We start from the raw sequence: 12,605 nt of genomic DNA on the forward strand, positions 1-12,605 counted from the left end.
CGCTCTTCGCCACTCGCCGGGTGACGTGCACAACACATACATGACGTTATTGGCTGTGTCGTGTACTTTATCACCACCGAAGCAGTGTACGATAGTATCGCACCACACACTCGCCTGATATCGTTTGATATCGCCGGTATGGCTGAAGGGAAATTCGATTTCGAACTAACAAAGAAACGAAATTGTATTTCGACGTTTATGGCAGGTTTCTCAAAACTCAAACACTTTGCTGATTTGGGTACCACGCTTGAATTATCAGAATTCGCAAAAAAAATTCTCGATTCTATAATTTGTCATTGAACTTGATTGTGTGAGTAGTAAAATGAGAGTTTACGAATAAGTTGAACTGAAATGAACTATTATGAATATTAACACCAGATGTTTCTCTCGTCGGATTAGTGTCAGTTTCTTATCTACTGTATATTTTTGTGTTTCAAATCCAAGAGAGGATAGGATATCACTCTTAATTATCAGACTTTGAAGTAATACTCCAATGAAATTAACATACAACAATAAACAAATTTGCAAATCGATACAACTTTCTTTTTGTTTCCTCTTTGGAAAATATAGCAGAATTCTACAGAGAATTAGTTTTAGTTGGTATAGATTTATTATTTCTTTAAATTCAGACGTATGTACAATTTTACGTGACACTAATTTCTTTGATTTGAGCATAGCGTACCTGACTAACCTATCTCCATTGAATTCGTTTCTTTCAAATCTTACAAATAGAATTTGAAAAATTTAGACGTGAATACGTCTTTTCTTCTAAATGTCATACCGAGGCAATAATACAATCTATTGTGTATCCACGTCGACTCTGTCACCCACAGTCACGTACCCAGAGGGGGGGGGGGGGGGGCGAGGAGCCCTGGCCCCTCCCGAAATCAAAAACAGATATATAATTATTTAGAAGGTCTCAGACAAGTGGGTGCCGCGATTGCTTTCGATGGAACAAAAACAGCAACGAGTCGATTATTCAGAAAGCAGTTTATCGCTATTTATTCGCAACAAAAAAGATTTCTTGCGTCGTTACGTGACCATGGACGAAACATGGATACATCACTACACTCTAGAATCGAAGCGGCAGTGTCATCGCTGAAACTGAAGCTTATTTTGAAGCGAAAGATAAATTTTTTTATAAACATGGTATTGAAAAATTGGAAAAACGTTGGAACCATTGTATCACTCTAAAAGGTGATTATGTTGATGAATAAAAAAAATTTGTAAAAAAAATGTTGTTTCCATCGTTAGTTTCGAGGCTTATTGATCCATGTGTTGCAATAACAGTTCCTGTGGAAAAGTTTAAAGTGTCTGTTAAAAACACCCGTAACAGGCACATCGAGAATTAGGTACAAAAGCAATCTTCAGTAATATTATTTTTTATCTTTGGGCCCCTCCCGAAATGAAATCCTGGGTACGGGCCTGGTCATCCATCATTAGTTTTAAAATGAGGTTAAACTCGATGCAAATATTCTGCCACCGTCTGCCATAATCTGTCATGACACTTGACTTCTAGTTAATAAAATGAAGGAGTTATAAGTTATTAGTGTAATCTGCTTTATGGTGTTATAATTCCTTTCTCATAAGCGTTGATATCTAATCAATTCCAGAATTTTCCAGAATTGAGTATCAAGTCATCTTCACATGCTCTAATCTGGATTACACTTTGTATACGTTTTCAGTATGATAAGCAATATATTTTGAACGAACAGAGATACCAATTCGACTCAAGACAAACTTTTGAAATGGGCGGAAGTACTATGGCATGCACTCTCTTGAACTTATTGTAACTCAAAAAGTTAGAATTGCGCCCAATATGGTATCTCAAAAAGTTGTTCGCGGCCATCCAATACCTCGCGGACCCTCGAAAGTTCACGGATCACAGGTTAGTTATAGCTGCTATAGATTAATCTGCTCATAGTGATCTATCTCCTAGAAGCAACCGTTCTTGAGATATTTACATATGTACAATGTTGGTTTGATTAACAAATTTAAATTGAAAATATTGCAGCACAAAAAAATTAAAGATGTGTCTCTTTTCATTTTAAATTTTCGGTTGATTCTCCAATTATTGAAAACAAATCCGACTTTTTTCTTTTAGTGTATAATCTCTAGAGTGCACGATTGATTACCTGACACCATTGTCGTACAAGTTTTCGAGCTACAACGATCAAAAGAAGTAATTCACCTGAAGCCTTCCTAACTAAGTTACTAAAAATTGTAAACGAATTTACTATAATGTGAAATGTGCTATACTGTACCACTTTCGAATATTGGTTATTACTGGAATAGTAAGGAAAATGTTTGTGATTTTTACTTGGTTGATTTTTATTTGCTCTAATAATTTTTTGTGCCCCCCCCAATATTTCATCGAACTTGCCGTCCCTGGCATCAGACATGGGTTGTCTAATATTCGAGTTCTAAGTTTTTATTATTCTTTTATTAAAAATTAATACAGTGTAAATTTTATGTAAAGTTATCAATTTGTTCCTGATATATGGTTGCACAAAGTGGATGGTACTGTGAGGGGTTGAAGCGAAAATCTCTTAGTATTAAAGGGTATGAGATAAAATTAAATTTTGTCCATATTCGACTTCTCGTTTTGGAATACCATAGAGATGAGTGTTAAAACCATCAATTGGAATAGAATAAATTACTTTGAAACTATTCAGTAAACCCATCTAGTTTGCAAATTTTTAATAGATATTTACTCAACAAATTTACTTCCACTATACCTTCCTAGGCTAGTCTACCAAAAGTATACCATAACCATGCAAGAAAACAGGCAACATGACATTTTCGACCCAGGGAGTCTTCCCAGGACACTTCAGAGCACTCGTAACAATTTCAGTTCATTATCGGGTGATCGGGCGTATAATAATGGATCCAGATTTCATGAACAGTTAGGAAATGCACTCGCGTCCACCCTGAAGAAGCATTTTCTATGTTTTCTGGTTGTTTTGTCTCCCATGGAAATATTTTTTGAGAGAAGAAAAATGTTGTTTTTTAATAAAAAAAATATACGTATGAAATATGTATGAGTGAATAAGATGTGAAAGAACAATTAATAAAATTAACTAATTGCGGGAGGGGTCAGGGCTCCTTGGGCTCCCCTCTAGGTACGTGCCTGCTTTGGGGTTGTTCCTAAACCATGTAGTTTCAGAGGTTTCTTAAATATCTATGTTTGTCTGCAAGAGTGACTTTAAATTGACCGTTTAGCGTATAGTATACTGGTTTTACAAGCCAGATGGCTTGACTGAAAAGGATTCCTCGTGTTAATAGGTTTTGTTGCACTAGCCATGCAATTAATGTCGAAACCTGCTGAAACAGAGAAATGGTCTTATTCCACAAAACGCATGTAGGGCAACTGCTATATTAATCATGTCATAATCATAATTCAACAAATTGCATCAAAAGAAAAAATGAAAAGTAAAAGTGTTCCGGAAATGCTACCGAATCAGGGACGTAAGTCATAAAGGAATCTGAAAATTACTGAATCTACTCGAAGATGTTTCGAAAATTAGCTCTACGAAAACAATGTTGTAATGAGACAAGTAAAATCATAAGAGAAAAGCCTTATCACGTCACTAGGTCGATTCAGTTATTTAGCTTCCAAACATTAAAACTTTTTCCTTCTTGAACAGCGATCAGCTTTTCCACTATTAGAATATGCTGAAAATGTATTTGGGCAGCTATAAACAATTTATCGTAATTTATTAAAATATGATATTTTAAAGTTACTGAAAATTTCATTTTCTACAATATTGTCAGAGATGTAAGCTCTTTCATCAGCTTCTAGTGAAAAGAGCTTGTTTTTCCTTCAAACTCGGCCGTTCGCCCATGAATTTGCGTTAAAGATTGTAGGAAGTCACTAATGCGTAAATCAGTGATACCGTCGCGAAATAGTTTGACATTTTCAGTATGCATGACTATGTAGCGGTTTAATTTGAACTGCTATGCACTGATATATCGCAAACAAAGCGAAAAAAATGAATTAATGTCTGCATAGCATATTTATAATTTTATTAAACAATGATTAACTGGATGCGTGTAGTCAACCTAAATTTATCACGTTTGAAAAGTTCAAAAAATTATCCTTTTACTTTCACTGGCAGTCATATGAAATAGACCTAAAATTTTTCTTTGTTCGAATATAGTACATTTTATGTTGTTATCCACAGCTCTTCGATGGAGAGAAAGTTCTATTTGAGTGATAGCTTCACAAGTTAGCCAAAACGTACACTCATCTCATGCCAACGTATACAAAGTGAACCAGCTGAAACCACTACAAGCCCGCTCGTCGAATACGCCAGCATGCTGTCAAATTAAATGCTGTCAGTAAGAGAGATAGAGAGAGAGAGTTCAGTTGCAAAAACGCGTGTAACCTCTCGTGCTCCATCACAAGCATTTTATCAGTTTAGCCGGTCGTGTGCCCGTGCACTGATTAATTGCACTATCTATCATACCCATACAGTGGTTTCATGTCTGATTCAGAATGGCCATAATTCGTTCCTTATTTTCCATAGAAAAGCAGATATATAACGCGTTTTTCGGATGACGACCAATAAGCCTTCTGTCAACGTACACGTACGATGGCGGTTCGAGTATTATTTGTAACACCATAAGATTAATACAATATTTCCATTTATACTAGTGTTGATTTATTCTCAGCGAGTTGTAGTGTACGGAATTGGCTGTTGTCGAAAAAACGCGCGATAATAAAATATTCCACAAAATAAGCCACTTCCTCTTATCCGAGACTTCGATAAAGACATTATGCTCCGTTGTAATCAGAAAACGTGTTTCTTTAGTGAACAACAATTCCAGACATTTGCAAAAGGATGGTAAAATTAGGTTCGGCTTGCACGGGTTTGAATGAAACTTCGCAAACATCTTAAGTATGACAAACCATTTGTTTTGTACGGAAGGAGAGACCGATTCGACTCAAGGTCGATTTTAAAAAGAGCAAACGTATTTTTGTATCCATTTTCTTCTATTCACTGTCACCAGGGAAATGGTGATTTTTCAAAACTGTTACCTGAAAAGAAGTTATAAGAAATTCGTTATCTGAAAAACATTTACACTGAAAAATATAAGTGGGTAATAATAGACACATAACTGGATAAAGTAAATCAAAATGACATGATTTCATCACACTTCCGAATATCGATAATCATCCCCATTGGTTGACTGACTGCGTGAATCGTGCAAGCTTTCATTTCTCCACTTTTAGAATTGTAAAGTTGTACAACTTCCAAATTAACTTGACTTATTCGCGTCAAACATATTAAAAAAAAATAATAAATAAAGAGTGACGATAGAGAGGGAATAAATTTTCTCGGTCGTAAAATTGGACACGTTGCGAATTGAAATAATACTGACATTTACATTTTTATTTTCGATTCGATCTGTTTCGGGTTTGTAACCTGAAGCTGTTTCGAACTCTTTCGTCCGTCTTTGCCATCGAGAAACAGAGCAGAATCTGTAAAAAATAATAATTTAGGTAAAAATATTATCCACAGTGAAGATTCGAACCCACAACATTTTTCTTGCCAAGGAGATGCTCTACCAACTATGCCAATCTTGCACATTCATGAAATCATTCCAGAAAGCAACTCGAATAAATTGTGCTGAACATCGTGCATGATACTTTGTATGATACTGTATCACTGCTAGTTTGAAATGAGGTTCACAAATCTTTCTCTGACTAATACACCTAATAATCACATTCGAAAAATAAATCAAACAAATTTAGATAAATTTACAAGGTTCAAATTCTTGACGACATAATTTAAACAGTCTTGCACTGGAATATAATTATAATGATTAGAATTATTAGATTTACTCACGGTGAAGGTTTTCCTCGAAATAGTCATTTTTTGAGGTATTCAGATATGAAATTCAAAGAACTCAGCTTTCCTTTGAATTAACAAGTAAAATATGATTCTACACATGTACATTTATATGAAATGTAATATACAATTACGTGATGATATCAAAAACAGAATATTCTTTTTAAACTGTAAAGTGAATTCTACTAGTATGAATATAGTATTAGTTACCGGTCTCTTGATTTTTCTCCGGATCCAACTGTGGTATTGTGTTATGAGTGTTGAAAACTATCGACATCGGCAAACCATTCATTGCCAAAAATGGAACAAAGCTATTCTTATTCGTAGGTCTTGTAAATTACTGGTCTACAAAACTCATTTTTTCATCACTGGCTTCCCTTCGATCATAAAATTGCGATATCGCAGTTTTTGATTTTTGCGATAGTTGATTTAACTAATTTCTTTTTGATTCAACCAATATGGTTTTTGATTTGCATATATTCAAGTAGTTGAAAAATATGTTGTTTTGAATGCTGTCAAATGCCGGAGACAGTTGAAAGCAAAACAATAATCGCAATGCAAAATCAACAACTTTTTTAGCTGAAATCTGTTCGCGTCGCTTCAAAATGTCAATGAAAACAACATCGATGGTTAAAGCGTTTGGTGAAATTGTGTTCATTCGATTTGAGAAATTTATGATAGTAAGTGTTTATCTAACAGCGGTGTTATGATAAAGTTAACCTTGTTTAAGATGAAAAAGATTTGGTGACAAATTAGTAAATGTTATTTGTAATGACTGATCATCTCGTAATCTTTCACTCCGAGTAAAACGAACACGTGGTACGCGCCCTAAACAACAACTCATGAAAAAAAAATGAAAAAAAACAAACTCGGCTGGATGCGTGGTGCGACCCGAGAAAATATTCAGAGCGAAACTACGCGATTGGAGTCCGATCTAGAGCGACCTCAGGTTGCTAAAACAAACATATCAAACGTTGTTTGGGCGACTCCGGGTCAGCTTTCGGACTGCTCTGATCAATAAACTAAAACGGTATAAGTGATTGTGTAAAAATAAATTTTCTCCAAATGAATCAGTAGCCTATTCTAGTTCGTTGTTTGCCAAACAACTAGATAGAGTAGATCCGTTAGATGGAAGCCATACAATCTCACATAGATTATGTCGGCTCTGGATTTCCAGTTAATGTTGACAAAAGCATCATTACACCTCTAATATGTTTTAGATATTTAACAATAGCAATTTCATTTATCCAAGCGACGCGTAACTTTATTTTGCAGTAACAGGAATAATTGTATTGCGCACCAACACAAATTTCAATGAGTTGAACATATTAAACCGCTTTGTGAACTTTCAACCCCTTGGCTGAACCGATTTTCACAAACTTTGATTCTAATGAAAGGTGTCTTAGTCCCATAGCCATCTATTGAATTTCATTCCGATGCTCCATAAAATGGGATGAAAAGATTTTTATAAACTTAGATTCAAATGAAAGGTCTCTTAGTCCCCCCTCTTAGGTCTTAGGATGAAAAGATTTTAACAAACTTAGATTCAAATAATTCAAATTCAAATGGTCCCATAGTCTGCTATTCAATTTCCTTTGAATCGGACTCCCAGTTCCGTAGTTACAGGGTAATATGTGCAAATTAGAGAAAAAATGTGCAATCAATTTTCTCGATAACGGCTCGGATTATCACAAACTAAGATTAAAATGAAAGGTCTTATAGTTTCCTAAAAATTTCTAGAACATTCTATTCACACACAACTTCCTGTTTCAAAACTAAAGCGTGGAAAATTATCTTCTTCATGAGTATCTTTTCTGAAACGCTGGTCAACAACAGGTACAAATCTTATAAAACGGTCTGATAAATTTTTCTAGCTTTCAAAACTTGCTAGTTTGTAGGCATATGAACCTAATTCGGTACTACTGATCCCCCCCTTTTCCTGTTCCGGAACGATGCGTGCTTTGTTCTATATCGTACACGCCTTGAAGAAAACGAAACAAGTATGGATGTTTAGAAAATTTATTTGAAAAACTGAACATACATCGAAATTTCAAGCTTCGCGATGTACATGCAATTTTCACATCCGGTAGTGCAGTAATACCGTACCGGTGATGTAGTGATGACAATTATTTAAAAAAAAATTAATAATCCTACTACATGTTTTATGCCGCTGATTCATACTGTTCAGCTTGACTTATGCAGGTTCGCTTCGTTTGTTAGAATCCGTTTAATTAGTTTAATCGAAAAAGAGCATGAGGTAGTAAATCTATGTTTAACTAGGTCTAAAAACTGTTCAAACTTGTAGGTCATATTTGTTGCTGGCAAATGAACCAATCTGAATTCGGTATTGGAAATAGAGAAATAGGGAAGTATTGGAAATAGTGATGAAAAACTGCTAAAAAGATCTCAATCACTTTTCTTCAAGATGGTCAAATCGATTTTCACAAACTTATAAGTTTAAAAAGAAAAGTTGGCATACGGAATTCCTAAATTTGTTGTGGATACTAGTTCCGGTTCCGGAACTACAGGGTAAACAGGATTTTGAGATTTTGTTAGATTAGGTCCGAACAAACTTTCCTATTTCTATTCAATGAACAGTTGTTTTTTCGAATTCCACTGTAATATTCATGATGTTAGGAAATAATATGAGAAAGGCATCATTACACCACTAGGTGGACTAAAACAGGTTTTCGAAGATTCATAACTACTATACATAACGAAGATAACGACTTATACATCTTTGAATTATGCTATAAATTACTGCAGATATTGCGAACCACGGCTCAATAATTATGTTTTTACGTTTAACACACACACTTAAAACCAATTCTCGAGCTCGGCATTTTGAAATGACGAAGTAGATCGGCAACACGACTTTTTCTGATTGTTCAGTAATCCACATACTGTTTTCCGAAATTCGTTAAAGTAATATGCTGATATCTCAGTATAGCGCGTACTTTTGCCGAAATTTGGCATAATATTATGCTGAACTTGTTAGTAAACAACAAATATACCGAAACCAGCAAATCCGTTTGTAGAAATTTCGAACAGTGAGATAGTTTTCACGGAAACTCGGTGAGACACTTGTCATCCAATGTCTCTTTTCGATTTTGCAAAGCACCACATCGCCATTGCTCGTGGAGCTGGAAAACATTGGAAGAAGGAAAACAGATTTTTTTATATCTCGTGACAAGATAAATGAAATAAGAAAACTATCTGCTTCTCAAATATAGTTATTAATATCTACTTATTTCCAGGTAGGTGCGTTGATGAGTACTAGAAACAAATTACTTTGAGCGTGATGTTTTTATTTTTGTATGCTAGATTCAAATGAACATAATAAAACACCATCTTTCTCCAACCTTTGCTTTTGTGACTTATTTTACATACAATAATAAAGAAAAATCCATTTCACGTTCGGTTACTGATGACTTGGCAATTCATGATTCAATCCTGATCGCTTTTGTAAAATTTCTGCTGACAAGTTCGGCAATAATTGACAGTTGATAAATTTAGGATTGCCGAGATTCTCAGTAATTATACATTTTGCCGAGACGATTACCGAGCACTTGACTGTGCAAATCTCGGCATTTTTTTGCCGAGATTCAGCAATAAAATTTAAGTGTGCAATAGCAAATCTTTCCGATTAAATTCTACCCACTCACCTAAAGTAAAACGAATTAACGGCGCCCATACTACAGCAAGACGTGTTGTCGTCAAAACTTATTCAACGAATATACATTCGTGATACCGGGCGCATCGACCAAGCACCAATCACAATCAATTACCATGTAGTGATTCCTCGCTCTTCATTTTGACACCGTAGACAAAATTTTGCCATTCATTAGTGCTTCTACGATTCCGAGTATATGCTCATGTTTGAGTGCTTTGTTATTTGCCCCCCACTCACACACACACACATACACATCGCCAGAATGACAGTTTTGCTCTGACTGGTAGCCTAATAGGTTCCCCAACATAAGCACAGTCTGTCAGCACATGCATACTGTCGGAAAATTGGAACTTTTTTTTTCCTGCTGATCGTCCGACCGAGTTGTAGGCAGTTTGAGTTTTCAGCTTGATTATGAGCACCGTCCGTGCTGTGTGTAAATGGTATGTGACTGTGTGCGCATTTTGTGCGAGTTTTCAGCAAGAGCGGACAGACGGAACAGAGGAGGTGAATTAAAATGGCGTCAACATTTGTGATTTTTCCAGGCAAGCTTATCGATACGACTGACGAGACCAGGCGCCCCTATACTGACTTGACAGAACTAGAAATCGCGGAACTTACCTTTTCATTGACTGGGTTCTCATCGTTGATTGATTGTGTGCGAAGTTTGTGCGTTAGATACTTGAGCATAGTTACTTGTTCTAAACTTATTTGTTTAATATTGTTGGCCGGCACTCGGTATGTCTTCTAGCGGATGTTCTTTTTCGCTGCAGCCTTAACCCGATACAGCGTTTATTTTGCTGCTATGTTAACTTCCTACTCTATCTATTTGCCATCAATCGCGAAAACACAGACAATATGAACATTATTGTCTCTGGCAACACGCGAACTTCCACAACGAAAATAAACAATCGAAGACTTAACTCATGCAGTAAAGAAAACCACGGAACGGGATAGTGTGAACTAAATCATTCGAAACCGGTATCTTATCGACCTGATCCATACAATTTTCTGTGCCTTGTTTGCTTCTTGACAGTTTTGTTATTCCACGGGCAGATATTAAAAAACAACAACAAAGACGAACACTGATTGCTGTGTATATGCTGTGTGTTTTAGGTGCAATAAAATTTTATCGATTTTTCAATTTCATGCACTTTTTCTCGGGTTGACTGGCGCTGGGTCAACCTTTCAAAATTACTTTTCAGCATTCGTTTCTTCGAAAGTTACAATGTCCAACATACATCACCGCACTTTATCTGTAATCGAAACTAGTTCGAGAAACTGTGAACGAACTAATTGCCGTTCAACAAATATTTTTTCTCATTTTTATCACACGATGGCGGTTCCCGTCAAAACAAGACATGCAAGTTTTCAATTTTTACCCAAAACTTTACACAACATACACGACTCTGGATCCACTTCAACTCGAAAAGACAATCGAAACGAAAACACAAGAAATCAAATATTTAGTTGTGTTTAGCTTAAAGTATAACAATACAGAATCAACAAGAGATAAAACGAAAAGTGCATACACTTTTATGCCACTCCAGCTATCGCTGGTCCTTTCCTACAGAGCTCTCGACACTCCTCCGACGACTGATTCCTTGGCAGCTTTCGGGATGCACGCAGCATCAGTATGCAATAACCATCAGCAGTGAGCAGTCACAGCACATCAAAATACCTCCAACATTAACAGCATAACATCATTAAAGTGCTAAAGCAACCAGCACTACTACCAGCACACATTTGTAAATTCTTCAGGCTCTCCCTTTTTTAGTTTCTGACTCGATGCGAAGCGTTGTACGAGAGTCAGTCCGCACTCACTCTCGCCAGAATGAGAGAGTCATCAACGCCACGTTGTAACACGCAATGTTCACCCGCTCATGAGGGGGTGGAGAAGATCAGGGAGCAGGCAGATCTCGTATGCACTTGCGATTGCTGCTCTGCTGAATCTTCGCACGAAGGGCCAACAGCCACGAAGGCCAACAGCCCACAGCACAACATGTACTAAACACACGCACCACACGGAGTTATGCTAGCACGGTTCGCGACCTCCTCACTCTCCGACATTCGATTCAAGTCTGACAGCGCTGTCAGTGGGTGAGCGATGTTTAAAATTAAACTAAAACAAAAATATAGGCTGTGTATCATGCGGCGCGTAGTGCGAATGAGAACCATGTTGGCCGGGTTGCCGGCTGATTAGAATTGTGATGTTCCATCATTCAGCTGAACGTGATCAGATGTGAGGCTGAAAATTTGATAAGTGTCTGCTTCGGATGTATTGCTTAGCAAAGTAATTTTTTTTTTGTTGTGATGTAGTAATCAGTTCTTATCATAGTTTTATAATCAATTGCACTGTAATAGCATAACCCTTATAAGTCTTCGAATTTGTATAGGTTGAAAGCTTAATTATTGACAATTTGGCTGTCACAAATAAAACACATCTACTTAGTACAATATTATGTTGGATACCAGTGGGCTACACTGGCCACACTGACGCTGTTAATGTAAATGTTCAACATCGTTACTGTGCTTTTCTAGAAAACACGACGGTCGAAAAAAAACGGCGAACACACGACAGACAACCCAGTCAACAGTGAGAAAACTCCTCTGCGGCTCGTTCATCGGCGCCTGTTTCCCATAGTTCCGAACATACAATCACACAAAAATCAGGTCTCCTGGTCGTGCACCGTTCAGCGTCTTTGTTGTCATTTTGCACATCGTAAAGCATAATAAAAACACACCTCTCTTGCGATGTGCGCGTCTGGTGGAACAAAAAGCTTTCGAACCTACCGAGAGCGAACCCGACGACGACGCCTTCTTGTTCTGCCGCTCTCTGACACTCTAGTTGTTATATAGTCATAGAACGCTTATGACGCGGTGCGGTGGGTGGTTGGTTGCTATAGTGCCCGGCGAAGCCTGAATGAAAGTCAACAACGACGGTCGTAGTCTACAAGACTATCATCATCATCAACAACAGCAGCAACAGCAGCCGGAACAGCAGGAGCAACAGAAACATCATAGAATGGTTTGCGTGGAGTGTGTAGTACAACTACTACCGTAACAAAACTTTACAACTC

The 12,605-nt window shown here is 36.9% G+C and overlaps 1 protein-coding gene across 1 annotated transcript in view; it reads right to left on the minus strand.

The window, feature by feature from the left end:
* LOC131430742 (MOB kinase activator-like 2) overlaps positions 1-11,599 on the minus strand; it is a 111,151-nt gene extending 99,552 nt beyond the window's left edge. Inside the window, exon 1 of the mRNA XM_058595935.1 lies at positions 10,147-11,599. Coding sequence (XP_058451918.1) covers positions 10,147-10,215 — 69 coding nt within the window. The 5' untranslated portion in view covers positions 10,216-11,599. The remainder of the gene's footprint in view (positions 1-10,146) is intronic.
* Between the last annotated feature and the right edge of the window lie 1,006 nt (positions 11,600-12,605).

Source organism: Malaya genurostris, chromosome 2 (assembly GCF_030247185.1).
Source record: "Malaya genurostris strain Urasoe2022 chromosome 2, Malgen_1.1, whole genome shotgun sequence".
In the NCBI taxonomy this organism is placed as follows: Eukaryota; Metazoa; Arthropoda; class Insecta; order Diptera; family Culicidae; genus Malaya; species Malaya genurostris.